We start from the raw sequence: 17,112 nt of genomic DNA on the forward strand, positions 1-17,112 counted from the left end.
CGGGATGAGAAGGGCAGAATATAAATACTGTAAATAAATAAATACATTATCAGCTGTACATAATAATTAACATCATATGGTTTTTCTTTAACACATACTTGATCCTGCTACGATTTACTGTAACAAACTCTGCTGAAAACAAAATGTGAATCTACACTGTAGAATTAATGCATGATTTTGTCCTAAATTGAGGGAAGTTGTGCTACCCATGTTCTATTCTGCCTTGGTCAGACCACACCTGGAATCACACAGTGTCCAGTTCTGAGCAAAGTAATTGAAGGGAGAGTTGACAAGCTGGAATGTGTCCAGAGGAGGGCGACACTAATGATCAAGGTCCTGGAGAACAAGCCCTATGAGGAGTGGCTGAAAGAGCTGGCCATGAGAAGAGACATGAGGAGGGCCAGGGATCAAGAGGTTAGGGGAAGTCATAGGGAGGAGGGAGCAAGCTTGTTTTCTCCTGCCCTGGAGACTCGAACACAATGGAACAATGATTTCAAACTACAGGAAAGGAGATTCCACCTGAACATTAGGAAGAACTTCGTGACTGTGTGAGAGAGAGCTGTTCAGCAGTGGAACTATCTGCCGCAGAATGTGGTGGAGGCTCCTTCTTTGGAGGCTTTGAAACAGAGGCTGGATGGCCATCTGTCAGGAGTGCTTTGAATGCAATTATCCTGCTTCCTGGCATAATAGGGTTGGACTGGTTGGCCCACGAGATTTCTTCCAACTCTAGGTTTCTATGACATTCCTTTAACTGTCATGGTTCAATGCTATCAAATTGAGGTGTCTGTATATTGGTGAGGCACCAACAAACATCTTTGGCAGAGAAGAGAAGACGAAAGATCCTGTCAAACTTCAAATCCATTATTCCATAGCATTGCACCATGGCAATTAAAGTGATGTCAAGCTGCATTAATCATATAGTGTAGTTGCACCCAAGCAGCAATCCTTCCTACAAGCACTGAATGAAAAGTAATGCCTTCACTTTCGTAACTCCTCAACAGATGACAGTATTGGTAAGCAGCAGATACTGGCTTGTTCAGTAGACTCTCCTCTATAGTTCCATTTTGGTGGGAAGCCTTAGCATTGAACAGTTGTGTTGTTAAAGTGTGAAGTTTGGAACCCTGTGCAGACGGTCGGTCAATGCCACTTAAGCAACATTCAGTCATTGAATTCTTGTCAACAGAAGGTGTCACCCCAAAGGAGACTCATCAGAGAATGCAAGCTGTTTATGGTGATTGTGTTGATGTGAGTACTGTGCATAGTTGGGCGAGAAAGTTTAAAGATGTTGAGGTAGGAACATCTGGCTTGCATGACATAAAAAGAGTTGGATGTCCTGTGACAGCATCCACCAAGTTTCACAAGGCAAAGGTTGACAGATTGATTCAGGACCAGGCTCGTAGCCAGGATTTCGTTTCGGGGGGGGGGGGGGGGGGGGGGCTAAAAAAATTTCAGGGGGGGTTTCGGGGGGGGGGCTGAGTCTGAGTGAAAGAGGGTCTAGCCTAGCAAACCTTTTGTATCATTACCCGAATACCCCCATGCATATGAGATATATTGAGTATGGTGATCAGATCATGATATGAATAAACATAACAGTTTAAATAATGCACCAGTAAGGCCTTTTCGCGAACCACCATGAGAATTTCGGGGGGGGGGGGGGCTGAAGCCCCCCGAGCCCCCCCCCCCCCCCCCCCCCAGCTACATGCCTGTTCAGGACAATCGTCTTATCACTCAGAGAGAAATTTCAAGTAAAATCAGCATTTCACAAGAACGTGTAGGTTACATTATTGCTTTGTTTGACTATCGGAAGATCTGTGCACGATGGGTATACAACAGAACTTCAGAGACTGGATCTCACCACCATACGGCATCCTCCATACAGTCCAGATTTATCACCGTCTGACTTCCATCTGTTCCTGATAATGGAAGAAGATCTGCGGGGATATCATTCTGCTTCTGATGAAGATGTTGAGAGAACCGTGAGACGCTGGTTGCGGAAACAGTGTTGGCCTACGTCCGTGATGGCTTCAGGAAACTTGCTCATCGTTGGCAGATATGTATCCAATTGTCTGGTGATTATGTGGAAAAGTGGATAGTGGTAGTTAAAGAGCACATTCTTAGGATTATTTCTGCATTTGATTTATTAAAATCTTCCCATCCAAACCCAAGTAACGACGGTGGAGGCATTTCATTCAACCCTCGTAGAATAGATCCGATGAATCAACTGTTGGAGAGTCAGCACTCATATAAATCCATGCACTCAAGAGCTCTACTGTAGTCAGTGATGACAGTACAGCTCAGTCTCAACTATTTACTAAAGGTGAAAAGCGTTATCTCTCACTCTGCGAGACAGGCAGCAGTCCATAAAATAATGGTATCAATAGATCTCTCTCCCAGCATAACATCTCAGGGAAATTAATCCTGAGTATATAATTAATGAAGTTTGACACCACTTGAACTTCCATGGCTAAATTCTGTAGGTGCCTGAGATCTGTAGTTTGGTGAGGCACCAGCACACTCTGGCAGAGAAAAGGCTGGATGGCCCTCTGTCAGGGGTGCTTTGAATGGGATTTTCATGCTTCTTAGCAGAATGGGGTTGGACTGGATGGCCCACAAGGTCTCTTCCAACTCTAGGATTCTATTATTCTAAGGCTTAAGACCTTGTGGGACTGCAACTCCTAGGATTCCATAGCACTGAACCATGGCACCCCAAGTCTATCAATTCTATGACTCTTAAGTCAGACCAAATTTTGCTAGCTCAGTTGACCTCCAGATGAACTAATCAAGATTTAGAAATCCAGGAAGTGTTCTTAACAGCCAGACAGAAATCTGGGCCAGACTGGAAGGCAAAGGGGAAGAAACATGTGAGAAGGGAGCATTTCCTCTGGTGTTATTTGTACCGTCCAAAAATAAAGAACCATCTCCTGCTAATGCAAGGGACGCGTGGCACTTGGAAGCCAGAAGCAGAAGTTGACTTTTGCAAAAGAGGTCAGATGCAGAATGTCTGACTAAAATAAAAGTACACCTCCCCCCTCCCAAAAAGCACATTTTCTGTCCAAATATCATCCAGGTATAAATGCAGTGAAGTTCCCATAATGATTCCGGGGCTCTGATCCATTCAATTCACAGGCCAACACAAAGCACAGGTTCTTAGGATTGAAACATGGTAGTTAAATGATATCAAACTCCATTAATTCTGCCATCTAAGTGCACTCAATGGCTCAAGGGCCTGTCAAAATGAAATGAAGTTACAGGCATCCCAAAACTATAGCTAAACAAGTTCAGTGGGATCATCTATAAAACTTAGAGACAAAGGCAAAATTACTATAGTTCTCAGAAGAGCGAAGCAGTCCAAAGCCATGCCTGGGGGGAATCTTTTGTTGAGAGTGATTTGTTGTGCCTGATTGTTTACTTTCTGTTGTTTTGCTGTTGTAATTTTTGAGTTTTGCAATACTGGTATTAAAACCACCATGTAGTCTCACAACCACCATGTCAGACTACACAGAGAAGCCATTGAAATCCACAAGCATGTGGACAATTTCAACAGAAAGAAGGAAACCATGAAAATGAACAAAATCTCACTACCAGTATTAAAAAACTCTAAAATCACAACAGCAAAACAACAGAAAGTAAACAATCAGGTGTAAGCTCACAGCAGCCGCTCCCAGAAAAGACACAGGACGCCAATCCGTAATCAATCAGGAAACTTTTACTACTGGATGCATATACACAATGAAAGCCAGGATTGGCGCACAGACACAAGTCAACCCTTATATACCCTCCCCCACATTCGAATCCCCTCTTCCCGCCTGACAATTATCCCGCGCAATATTCCCCGCCAAACCACCAACGGCCCCTCCCAAGGCCACCAGCTGCAATCCCTTATCAGTTCTCCATGTCAGGGATCCGGTTTTGTGCGCCAACATCCAAGGCCAGGAAACCGAGTCCTGACATAATGTCCCCCTCCACCTCTTCTTCTTCCTGGAAGGGAAATATACGTCACCATTATGTTCCTTCTTCATCTAGCGGACCTTGGTATTTTTTCAACAAACTACAATGAAACGTTGGGTGTATTTTCCCCAATACCTTAGGTAGTTTCAGGGTATATGTCACTTCATTCACCTTGTTAGAAATCCTAAAAGGACCGATGTATTTGGGAGACAACTTCCGAGAGGGGGTATTCAACTTAAGGTTTTTTGTGCTCAGCCACACTAACTCCCCTTCTTCCAATTTGTCACCTACCCTCCTTTTCCGATCTGCAAACAACTTATATTTTCGCTGTGCCTCTCGCAGTGATTTTGCCACTCCCTCCCAGTTCGCTTTCATCTTGTCTGACCATCCTTCCTTTCCCTCCAGTTCTTCCCCCCAACTCGGCAGTTTGGGAAAAGGGGTTACTTCCATGCCGTATACTACCTCAAAGGGGGATTTCCCTGTGGATGCGTGACAGGCTCCATTGTACGCAATTTCTGCAAACGGGAGTAGATCGGCCCAGTCAGTTTGGCATTGGTTTGTGTATGTTCTTAGGAACACTCCCAAGGTCTGTTGTGTGCGCTCGACCCCCCCATTTGTCATGGGATGGAACGCTGAGCTCAAGGTTCTTTCCACCCCCATCAATTGCATGAAACCTTCCCAGAACCTGGCTGTAAATTGTACCCCTCGATCACTAATTACCTGGTCCGGACAACCATGCAACCGGTAGATATGTTTGATAAACAACTCAGCCAATTTCTCTGCAGATGGCAATTTAGGCAGCGCTATGAAATGTGCTTGTTTTGAGAATAAATCCATCACTGTCCATATATAGCGCTGACCCCTGCTGACTGGGAGTTCACCCACAAAGTCCATAGCAATCACCCTCCAAGGTCTTGATGGCTCTGCCACCTTTTGCAATAACCCCGTTGGCTTTTGTGTGGTTGCCTTACTTTGTGCACACGCATTACATTTGGATACATACACTTTGGTGTCACCCCTCATCCCGGGCCACCAACACTGTCGTGCCAACATTTTCAGGGTTTTCGTCACTCCCCAGTGTCCTGCCCCCTTGTTGCCATGGCATCTAATCATCATTTTTTCCCTTAGGTTGCCTGGGATATATAGCTTCCTGTGCACAAATCCCAATCCATCCTTCCATTCCACCTTTTCCTTATTTCTTTCCAGCCACTCATCCTCCCTGCATGCTTGTCTTATCTCCTCCTCCCATCCCCCGTCCTTGCTCTCAATCCCCACCAGCCTTTGACTGCGCTCCTTTTGCGCTCGGGTTTGTACTGCCATGCCCCACTGCTGTTCTGAGAATATGCTCCCCTTTGGGCCTCGTCCCCTCCCTCCATCCTCCGGCATTCTTGACAACGCGTCTGCGACCACATTTTGGTTCCCCTTTTGGAAACGCAGCTTGAAATCAAACCTGCTGAAATACTGCCCCCATCTTATTTGCTTCGCCGACAATTGCCTGGGTGAAGTGAGGTATTGTAAGTTTTTATGGTCGGTCCACACTTCAAAGGGGATGCCGCTTCCTTCTAATAAGTGCCTCCATGTCTCTAGGGCTCTCACTACCGACAGGGCCTCTTTTTCCCACACCGGCCAGTTTCGTTCAGTTTCGCTGAACTTTTTCGAGATGAACCCGCATGGCTTCAACCTCCCTTCTGGGTCCCTTTGCATCAGGGCCGCCCCGTACGCCCAATCTGATGCGTCACAATGGATCACGAATGGTTTGGTTAAATCGGGGTGGATTAATACCGGTTCTTCAGTGAACCTGCGCTTCAGTTCTTCAAAAGCCCTTTGGCATTCAATTGACCAATCTAACTTTGCTCCCGGGGATCGTACCTTTACTGTTTCCCCCCTTCCCTTTGTCTTTAGCAGTTCAGTTAAGGGCACCGTTATCTGAGCAAATTCCTTTATGAAACCCCGGTAGAAATTTGCAAACCCGAGGAATGATTGCAACTGTTTGCGCGTTTGGGGAGGGCTCCACCCCCTGACATCCTCCACTTTTGCTGGATCCATTGCTATCCCTCCCTTGGATATTCGGTATCCCAGGAAGTCTATCTGTTCCTTATTGAACTCACATTTTGGCAGTTTTGCAAACAGTTTTGCCTCCCTCAATTTCTGGAGCACCTCTCTCACCAATTTGACATGAGATCGTCTATCACGGGTAAATACAATTACATCATCCACAAAGCAAAACACCCCACGATACAATAGTGGGTGTAACACCTCATTAATCATTTGCATAAATGCTGATCCAGAGCCCTTTAGCCCGAAGGGGCAGACGGAGAATTCAAAATGGCCGAACGCGCAGGTGAACGCAGTTTTCCACCTGTCCTCGGGCCTTATGCGCAGTTTATGATAAGCTTCGATTAAGTCAATTTTCGTGAACACCCTTGCTTCCGACAATCTCGATAGTAAGTCCTTAGTCAGTGGCATGGGGTAGTTGTTGGTGGTGCTCACTGCGTTCAGCCCCCTATAGTCCACGCACAGTCTCAATGAGCCATCCTTTTTGTGCCTAAACAACACTGGGGCTCCCAAGGGTGATTCGGAGGGCCTTATAAACCCTCGGGCCAAGTTTTTATCAATATATTTCCTCAGTTCCTCCATCTCCTTGACTGACATGGGGTACAATCTACTCCTGGGCAACTTAGCGTCCTCATTGAGTTCAATCTTTACTTCGACCCTCCTAGGAGGGGGAAGCTGGTCTGCCTCCTTCTCGTCAAACACATCCTCAAAGTCTCTGTATTCAGGGGGAATTTCCTGTACCCCACCTGCCGTGTTTTCTTCCCCCTTGCAACAATTTCCTCTTTCTCCGCTCTGGAATGTGATGCTACCTTCCCTCCAATTGATCTGTGGGTTGGCTTCTCTTAACCATGGCATCCCCAGTATCACATTGTAAGTAGCCATAGGGGATACAACGAAGGTTATGCTGCCTTCCCAGCTCCCCACTTTACATCTCACTTCTCCCACTTCAAACCGTGCCGGGGCCCCAGCCGCCACTGACCCATCTAGCTGCGAAAACGCTATGGGGCTCTGCAAGGGGGTTTTCTCACATTTCAGTTCGTCTGCTAGCTCTGGGGCCATAATGTTTCTTGAGCAGCCGCAATCCATGAGAGCTTTGCAGCTGGCCCACTTCCCCTCCCCTTCTAGCCTGATTGGGAATACTAGCATTCCTGGGCTGTGACTCACCAGATCACCCACCGGGGCCCTAGAAGGGGGGCTCTCCTCCGCTCTCTTCCCTGCAGCCGGTTTGAACTTTGGGAAATGGGATTCTCCTCCTTTCCTTTGTCTGCATTCGGCAGCCCGATGGCCCAGGCGACCGCATACATAACAAGGGCCCCTCTGCTCCTTGGGCCCTCGGGCCGGGGCTTTTCCGACCGTGCTTCTCTCCGTTCTCCGACTCTCCTCCTTCGCCCTCGTCTGCTGCGGCGCTGCTCCTTGATGCCTCTTGACCTGTGCCAAGGTCGTCTCGACGCGGCCGGCCAGCTCGATCCATCCACCTATCTCCTCCGGGTCGTCGCGGTGAAGCGCCCAGGTCAGGATTTCCTTCCGCAAGCCCTCCTTGAAGATCTGGACCTTGGTGGTGTTGGACCACTCTGGGACCTTCTCCGCCCTCAACCGGAATTCCTCCACGTACTCAGATACGGAACGATGTCCTTGGGTTATCGTTTGCAGCCTTTCCCTCGCCCGGACCCTCTCGAGCGGATCCCTGAAGCGCGCCTCCATCGCAGCCAGGAATCGCCTTGTAGATCCCAAACATGGGTCGTGCCTGGCGTGGAGCTGGACATACCATTCCGCTGCTCCCCCTCTCAGTGCTGCGCCCACTGCTCGCACTCTGCTTGCTTCCGATCCGAAGGTAAGGGCGTTATCTTCTAGATATCCCCTCACCATAGTCAGGAAGTATGCGAGGTTCCCGGCTTCTCCTCCGAACTCGATCCTCAGCTCCTCCCTCCTAGGTTGATATGGAAGGAGCTGCCTTCCCCGGTTCTCCGCTCGCGGTGGCCCTCCCTGGAGCCCTCTCTGCTCCGGGGGCAATTCCTGACACCCTGTGCCGCGCCCGGCTCCGGCCGGGGGCACCAGGAACGTCTGCTGGGGCGCCAGTCCCCGGGGTCGCTCCTCCTCCTCATCGCTCTCCGCAGCAGCCCTCCAGCTCGTCTGTGTTTTAGGACGTGCCCCGGGTTCCCGGTCACTCCTCTCCCCTGCGCTCCACATCGATTCCCCTCGGGGTGGCGGTTCCTCCAACAGGGGGGCCAGCCTCTCCATCACCTTTGACATCATCGCGAGGGTTGTCTCCATTGATGCCATCTTTTCCTCCAGGCACTCCAATCTCTGCGGGGAGGGAAACTCTAGCCCACTGCTTTCTCTCCTTGCCGCCCCTGCCCCCTTCACTCGCCTCTGTGTGACTCCGTTGGGCTGGGCATATGCAGTCGATGAAGCCAAGGCATTCACTCTCTCCAGCTCCTCTTCTGCATTTCCGAAAGGGGAGGCTGGTTCCCCCCCCTCCGTTGGATCTTCTTCCCGTTGCATAGGGGTACCTCACCACAGCCGTGGGATGGCACCGATGAATCCTGGCTTAATGTAAGCTCACAGCAGCCGCTCCCAGAAAAGACACAGGACGCCAATCCGTAATCAATCAGGAAACTTTTACTACTGGATGCATATACACAATGAAAGCCAGGATTGGCGCACAGACACAAGTCAACCCTTATATACCCTCCCCCACATTCGAATCCCCTCTTCCCGCCTGACAATTATCCCGCGCAATATTCCCCGCCAAACCACCAACGGCCCCTCCCAAGGCCACCAGCTGCAATCCCTTATCAGTTCTCCATGTCAGGGATCCGGTTTTGTGCGCCAACATCCAAGGCCAGGAAACCGAGTCCTGACAATCAGGCTCATCAAATCATTCTCAACAAAAGATTCCCCCCAGGCACTTCCAAGCCATTAAATGCTAATCAAGGTGGTCATTTCAAACATTCACACCTAGCTCCAGCAGACAAGAGTCCTTTGTCCCACCCTGGTCATTCCACAGATATATAAACCCATTTTCCTACTTCCAACAGACCTCACTACCTCTGAGGATGCTTGCCATAGATGCAGGCGAAACGTCAGGAGAGAATGCCTCTAGAACATGGCCATATAGCCCGGAAAAACCTACAACAACCCATTCCTTATTTAACTCAAAATCGGCTTCCAAGGGAATATTATGGAAAGAAAAAAAGAAGAGGAATTCAAAGTATTCTTCTATCAGACTTTGTCTTCAAACAACACACACACAGCAGAAATGGAACAAACGGATCAGCTAAGCTTTGCATCAATAGAACCATTTTGAACTTCTGAGAGATTTGCTGGAAAGCTTCTTACAAAAATCCATCCAGGAATCTAGAAATTGCAATGATTTCCCCAGCCTTAGCTTTCCTAACGATTTCCACTTTTGGCAAACTTTGTGTCGTTGAAGGCTTTCATAACCAGAACCACTGGGTTGTTGTAGGTTTTTTGGGCTGTATGGCCATGTTTTAGAAGCATTCTCTCCTGATGTTTCACCCACATCTATGGCAGGCATCCTCACAGGTTGTGAGGTCTGTTGGAAACTAGACCTCACAATCTGTGGAAGAAAGTCCAGGGTGGGAGAAAGAACTCTTGTCTGTTGGAGTTAGCCATGAATTTTTAAATTGTCCACCTATATTAACATTTGGTAGCCTGACAGTTTTTAGGTTGTTACTGCCTGGGGGGAATCCTCCAGGCAGTGCTGATGAAATCGTTCCAGGAGTTGCGTATGACATCTGTAGACAGTCCACGTTTCACAGGCATATAGCAAGGTTGGGAGGACAATAGGGAGGTTGGGAGGACCTTCTCGGTGGTGGCCCCCCGGCTGTGGAACACCCTCCCTGCACACATCAGACAGGCGCCCTCCCTCATGTCCTTTTGGAAAAGCCTTAAGACATGGCTGTTCGAGAGGGCATTTAATTAAGTGCTTACATTACGGTAATGAAGAATCGGAACGGAACAAGGAATATGAGATGGGTTATGATTCCACTATGAGACGAAGCGGATTTTTAGTGTAGTTTGTAAGTGTTGTTAGTTTAGATGTTGTTGAAATTGCCTTTTGTAATTGTCTTTATGTGTACTGTACACCGCCATGAGTCGCCCTTCTGGGCTGAGAATGGCGGTTAATAAGTGCATCAAATAAATAAATAAATAAATAAATAAATAAATAAATAAATAGCTTTATAAACAAACACCTTGGTATCCCTACGGATGTCCCAGTTATTATTATTATTAATTATTTAAACATCCAAAGATTTTGGTATCCATTGGGTGGAAGAAGTCCTGGAATGAAACTGCACCAAAGACCCACTTGATATGTATTTCTAACTTTGCAAGTTTTATTAACTTTGCAAGCCAATGGGATTTTGGCCTGCATCAATAGGAGCCTAGTGTCTAGTTCTAGGGAAGTCATGCTACCCCTCTATTCTGCTTTGGTTAGACCACACCTGGAATATTGTGTCCAATTCTGGGCACCACAATTCAAGAGAGATATTGACAAGCTGGAATGTGTCCAGAGGAGGGCGACTAAAATGATCAAGGGTCTGCAGAACAAGCCCTATGAGGAGCGGCTTAAGGAGCTGGCCATGTTTACCCTGAAGAAGAGAAAGCTGAGAGGAGATATGATAGCCATGTATAAATATGTGAGAGGAAGCCACAGGGAGGAGGGAGCAAGCTTGTTTTCTGCTTCCCTGGAGACTAGGACGCAATGGAACAATGGCTTCAAACTACAAGAGAGGAGATTCCATCTGAACATGAGGAAGAACTTCCTGTGAGAGCCATTCAGTAGTGGAACTCTCTGCTCCAGAGTGTGGTGGAGGCTCCTTCCTTGGAGGCTTTTAAACAGAGGCTGGATGGCCATCTGTCAGGGGTGATTTGAATGCAATATTCCTGCTTCTTGGCAGAATGGGGTTGGACTGGATGGCCCAGGAGGTCTCTTCCAACTCTTTGATTCTATGATTAAAACTCAAAATGCTTCTGTTTTACATAGATATGAAGTCGAAGGGTGGGGGGCTCTGTATCCATTGAGGTGGCCTATGGAAATTACTCATAGGACAGGTCTCGGCAAATTTTGGTGCTTTGGGTGTTTTGGACTTCAGCTCCCACAATCCCTAACAGTCCAAGTTTGCCCAGGCCTGCTCTAAGCAGTGCTGCAATGCATAATCTGGGGATTCGGGGAGTAATCATCCAAAGGCATGACTTTTCTGAGCTCTGGGTATTTCTGAGCTCATATTGTTGAGCTAGCATGGCCATATCCAAAACATTTATTCCAACAACAGGCTGAATGCTGTTTGGAAACTGTTCAGAAAGAGGAAATGGAAAGTTGTGATTAGCAACTTCCTCGTCAACCGGGGACACGAATTCAGAAGCTCACGTTCCCAGCTTTTCCGGAACTGAAACTTGGCTTTCAGAAGAACGCTCAGAGAAGCAGCTTTTTTGGACAGTTCCTCTCCAGGGCTTCTCTTTCACCTTTATTTTGCAATGGCACTTTGAACCGACATGCTGATCCATCTTCAGCCACTAATACAAGTACTTTGATGTGGTTTATATGATTTCATAAACAAGGGGAGACACGGCTGGCCAGACTTTTCCCCAGTTGTAGGGGAGCAGTCTTTCGACGTTGTGAAAATGGTGCAAAAGGAAAAAATAAAAATAAATCACATTTTTAATTGGTCTCTGTCCATTTGTGTCTAATTAAGAGGGAGGTTGATTTCTCGATAACATAAGCTGACCATAGATTGGCACCAGAGGCCTGAGACATTCCCAGAGAGGCATTTTCTCTAGACATGCCGGAGGACTTAGGGTGCTGTTGGAAATAGCAACCTTATTCAAGCCTCCACTAGTAATTTGTAGTAAGAGTAACAGAACTCCCACGACCAACAAAAAATCCTGGAAGGTGGAGTGTGGGGAAATCGACCTTGACATTTGGGAGTTGTAGTTGCTGGGATGTATAGTTCACCTACAATCAAAGAGCATTCTGAATCCCACCAAAGATAGAATTGGGCCAAACTTTCCACATAAAACCCCTGTGACCAAAAGAAAAATACTGTATTGTCTGGTGGTCTTTGGCGACCCTTCTGACACTCCCTAGTGCTTTCTGTTGGTCATGGAAATCCTGTGTGCCAAGTTTGGTTCAATTCCATCGTTGGTGGAGTTCAGAATGCGCTTTGATTGTAGGTGAACTATAAATCCCAGCAATTACAACTCCCAAATGACAAAAATCAATGTTTTTTGAATGATGGTCACTCCTTGGGTTAGTAGGTGTCTTGTGGTCAAATTTGGCAGCAATTCAGCCAGTGGTTTGTGAGTTATGTTAATCCCACAAACTAATATTTATACTAGCCGTCTCCTGCCACGCGTTGCTGTTTTATACTTTATTGTTATGTTGTTTATTTTATTGTAATTTGTATTTTGTACTGTAACTTTTTGTTCGGGCTTGGCCCCATGAAAGCCTCTCCGAGTCCCTGTTGGGGAGATGGTGGCGGGGTATAAATAAAGATTATTATTATTATTATTATTATTATTATTATTATTATGTGTGTGTGTATATATTTGTGTATATGTGTGTTTGCGTATATATGTGTGGTTTTGTGTGTAATGTATTTTTTTTGTTTTTTTGGCTTTTTAAGTCTCTTCTGCTGTGTTTTTCAGTGTTTTTTTAACTGACTAGCTGTACCTGCCACGTGTTGCTGTGGCCAACCTTCCAACTTTCTCTCCTCCTTTCTTTCTTTCTCTCCTTCCTTCCTTCCTTCCTTCCTTCCCTCTTTCCTTTTGTCCTTCTCTTTTTCCTCTTATTCTCTTCTTCCTTCCTTCCTTCCTTCTCTTCCTCTTGCCTTCCTTCCCTCTTTCTCCCATTTCTTCCTTCTCTACCTACTTTGTGCGCCAGCTGCGCCTGTACCTTGGGAAGTCAGACTTGTCCATGGTGGTCCACACTCTCGCTACATCTAGGATAGACTACTGCAACACATTCTGCATAGGGTTGCCTTTGAAGACTGCTCGGAAGCTTCAAATAGTCCAACGAGAGGCAGCCAGGTTAATAACTGGGGCGGCATACAGGGAGCATACAATTCGCATGTTGCGCCAGCTCCACTAGCTGCCATTTTGTTATTGGGCACAATTCAAAGAGTTGGCTTTGGCCTATAAAGCCCTAAACTGTCCCGGCCCAAATTACCTGTCCGAATGCATCTCTCCCTATGAACCATCGCGGAGATTAAGATCCTCCGGGGAGGCCCTGCTTTCCATCCCGCCATTGTCACAGGCGCGATTGGTGGGGACGAGAGACAGGGCCTTCTCGGTGATTGCTCCCTGGCTATGGAACTCCCTTCCTGGTAAGATCAGGTTGGCCCCCTCTCTCCTGTCCTTTAGTAGGATGGTAAAAACTTGGCTGTGGGACCAAGCTTTTGGGACAGGGCAATAAAATAGCAGCAACAGGAAAGAGGACAAGGCCAATTAGATTTGACATGGATGACTAGGATGGTTTTAACTGGTGTATTTTAATATTTTGATAAATGTTTTTAATGTTTATGTATGCGTATATGAATTCTTGTCCCGGCATTGAATGCTTGCCATATTTATGCTGTGCTCCGCCCTGAGTCCCCTTCGAGGTGAGAAGGGCGGAATATAAATGTTTTAAATAAATAAAATAAATAAATAGATTGTTGTTGTTCATTCGTTCAGTCGTCTCCGACTCTTTGTGACCTCATGGACCAGCCCACGCCAGAGCTCCCTGTCGGCCGTCACCACCCCCAGCTCCTTCAAGGTCAGTCCAGTCACTTCAAGGATGCCATCCATCCATCTTGCCCTTGGTCGGCCCCTCTTCCTTTTGCCTTCCACTTTCCCCAGCATCACTGTCTTCTCTAGGCTTTGCTGTCTCCTCATGATGTGGCCAAAGTCCTTCATCTTGGCCTCTACTATCCTTCCCTCCAATGAGCAGCCGGGCTTTCTTTCCTGAAGTATGGACTGGTTAGATCTTCTGGCGGTCCAAAGCCTTGGACCGCCATGTTATTAGATAGAAGATATTTAAAAAATTAAAAATAGAAGAAAAAAGGAAGAGGGGCCGACCAAGGGCAAGGTGGATGGATGGCATCCTTGAAGTGACTGGATTGACCTTGAAGGAGTGGGGGTGGTGACGGCCGACAGGGAGCTCTGGCGTGGGCTGGTCCATGAAGTCACGAAGAGTTGGAAACAACTGAATGAATCAACAACAACATTAAAAATAGTAGTAAATTTAGGTAAAAGTAAAGGTAGTCCCCTGACATTAAGTCCAGTCATGTCTGACTCTGGGGTGTGGTGCTCATCTCCATTTCCAAGCCGAAGAGTCAGCGTTGTCCGTAGACACCTCCAAGGTCATGTGGCCGGCATGACTGCATGGAGCGCCCTTACCTTCCCGCCGGAGCGGTACCTATTGATCTACTCACATTTGCGTGTTTTCGAACTGCTAGGTTGGCAGAAGCTAGGGCTGACAGCGGAAGCTCACGCCGCTCCCCGGAATCGAACCTGCGACCTTTCGATCAACAAGCTCAGCAGCTCAGTGCTTTAACCCACTGAGCCACCGGGGGCTCCCTAGTAGTAAATTTAGAACTGTTAAAAACAAATAGGCAAAAATAACAGAACTCTTTTTAAAAACTTTGAAACAACTGGTCTCCCATCCAAGTAATGTCCAGGGCTGGCCCTGCTTAGCTCCAAAAGCTCAGGAGGGAGATCCCAGCAACAGATGACGTCAGATAGAATGTTGGTTTCCCCCGTTTATTCCTATTGGTCGAAAGCACTTTCCACACTATCCATACCAATTTGGGTCCTGCCTTTGTTTCTGTTTCATAGGTTTGGTTTTGTTTCTAAAGGTGGGCTTGCTGGTGAGTCACCTTGTGTCCGTTGGTGGTCTCCCATCCTAGTAGTAACTACATTAGACAAGAGTTGCACCAAGTCGCTGTTTCTTCCAAGCCCAACCGCTCCACCCGACAATTCGCCCGGCAACCGATGACGCAGGCCGGCCAAGCGGAATTTCCCTTTTTTCCTATTGGTCGGGCGCTCCCCCGCCTTACCCAACGCTCGCTCCAGTTTGGGATCCGTTTCCAGTCGGCGGAGGAGGCTGGGAGGAGTGGATCGCCTTCTCCCCCCCTCCGGCCCCCGATGGGTCCCCTTCTGCCGCGCCTCCTGCTCCTCGGCTGGGCCGCCTGCCTCCTGGAAGGAACCTCCGGTGAGTCTTGGAAGGAGATTGGGAAGGGGGCGCCCTCCCTCGAGGGCATCTAGCCCAACCCCGACTGGGCTGGGGGTTATGGGGGGGGGGGCGCAGGACAATCCACGGCATATCTGTGGAAATACCAGGGTAGTGAGGTCTGTTGGAAGTAGGAAAATGGGTTTATATATCTGTAGAATGATCAGGGTGGGGCAAAGGACTCTTGTCTGCTGGAGCTAGGTGTGGATGTTTCAACTGACCACCTTGATTAGCATTTGTTGGCTTGGCAGTATCTGGGGGAATCTTTTGTTGAGAGGTGATTAGATGTGCCTGATTGTTTCCTCTCTGTTGTTTTGGTGTTGTAATTTTAGACTTTTTAAAAAATATATATCCATTTACATCCACACCTAGTCATAGAATCATAGAATCCTAGAGTTGGAAGAGACCTCATGGGCCATCCAGTCCAACCCCATTCTGCCAAGAAGCAGGAATATTGCATTCAAATCACCCCTGACAGATGGCCATCCAGCCTCTGTTTAAAAGCTTCCAAAGAAGGAGCCTCCACCACACTCCAGGGCAGAGAGTTCCACTGCTGAACGGATCTCACAGTCAGGAAGTTCTTCCTCAGGTTCAGGTGGAATCTCCTCTCTTGTAGTTTGAAGCCATTGCGTCCTAGTCTCTAAGGAAGCAGAAAACAAGCTTGCTCCCTCGTCCTCCCTGTGGCTTCCTCTCACATATTTATACATGGCTGTCATGTCTCCTCTCAGCCTTCTCTTCTTCAGGCTAAACATGCCCAGCTCCTTAAGCCGCTCCTCATAGGGCTTGTTCTCCAGACCCTTGATCATTTTAGTCGCCCTACTCTGGACACATTCCAGCTTGTCAATATCTCTCTTCAATTGTGGTGCCCAGAATTGGACACAATATTCCAGATGTGGTCCAACCAAGGCGGAATAGAAGGGTAGCATGACTTCCCTGGACCTAGACACTAGGCTCCTATTGATGCAGGCCAAAATCCCATTGGTATAGTCCAGAGTCCTTTGTCCCACCCTGGTCATTCCACAGATATATAAACCTGTTTTCTTAGTTCCAACAGACCTCACTACCTCTGAGGATGCTTGCCATAGATGCAGGCAAAACGTCAGGAGAGAATGCCTCTAGACCAGTGGTTCTCAACCTGTGGATCCCCAGGTGCTGGTAAACTGGCTGGGATTTCTGGGAGTTATAGGCCAAAAACATCTGGGGACCCCAGGTTGAGAACCACTGCTCTATAGACCATGGCCATATAGCCCCAAAAAAACCTACAACAACCCAGTGATTCCAGCCATGAAATCCTTCAACAATACATAGCAAGCTGTTTAACCTCAGCAGACTGAAAGCCAAAACCCAAGGTTACATCATCTGTTATAGAATTCCAGTATGCTGATGACAACGTCGTCTGTGTGCATTCAGAAGAAGACCTACAAGTCACTCTAAACACCTTCGCAGAAGCATACGAGAAGCTCGGCCTGTCATTGAACATCAAGAAAACCAAAGTGCTCTTCCAGCAGTCAACTGCCAATCCTTCTCCAATGCCAGAGATACAGCTTAATGGTGTCACATTAGAAAATGTGGACCATTTCCGCTCCCTTGGCAGCCACCTCTCCACCAAAGTCAACATCGACGCTGAAATACAACACCCCCTGAGCTCTGCGAGTGCAGCATTTTTCCAAATGAAGCAGAGAGTGTTTGAGGACCAGGACATCTGTAGGGAGACCAAGGTGCTTGTCTACAAAGCTATTGTCCTCCCAACCCTGCTCTATGCCTGTGAGACGTGGACTGTCTACAGACATCACATGCAACTCCTGGAACAATTCCATCAGTGCTGCCTCCAGAAGGGTTTTCCTCTTAAAAAGGGTTTTCCTCTTAAAGAAAAG

At 47.5% G+C, this 17,112-nt stretch overlaps 1 protein-coding gene and 1 long non-coding RNA gene across 4 annotated transcripts in view; one reads left to right on the plus strand and one right to left on the minus strand.

Annotated features, from left to right (window-relative positions):
- Positions 1–17,112, plus strand: part of LOC132765873 (major histocompatibility complex class I-related gene protein-like) — a 47,183-nt gene that overhangs the window by 4,606 nt on the left and 25,465 nt on the right. The window contains exon 2 of one of the 3 annotated variants that reach the window (XM_067465403.1): positions 14,845–15,220. The exons of the other annotated variants lie outside the window; for them this stretch is intronic. Coding sequence (XP_067321504.1) covers positions 15,001–15,220 — 220 coding nt within the window. The 5' untranslated portion in view covers positions 14,845–15,000. The remainder of the gene's footprint in view (positions 1–14,844; positions 15,221–17,112) is intronic. 3 annotated transcript variants of the gene reach the window in all.
- LOC137096368 (uncharacterized) lies at positions 3,687–5,391 on the minus strand. The gene is made up of 2 exons (XR_010909402.1): positions 4,669–5,391; positions 3,687–3,978 (listed from the first exon to the last, which is right to left on the minus strand). It is a non-coding gene; the product is annotated as an uncharacterized lncRNA (long non-coding RNA).

The sequence above is a fragment of the Anolis sagrei genome, chromosome 2 (genome assembly GCF_037176765.1).
Source record: "Anolis sagrei isolate rAnoSag1 chromosome 2, rAnoSag1.mat, whole genome shotgun sequence".
NCBI classification, from domain to species: domain Eukaryota; kingdom Metazoa; phylum Chordata; class Lepidosauria; order Squamata; family Dactyloidae; genus Anolis; species Anolis sagrei.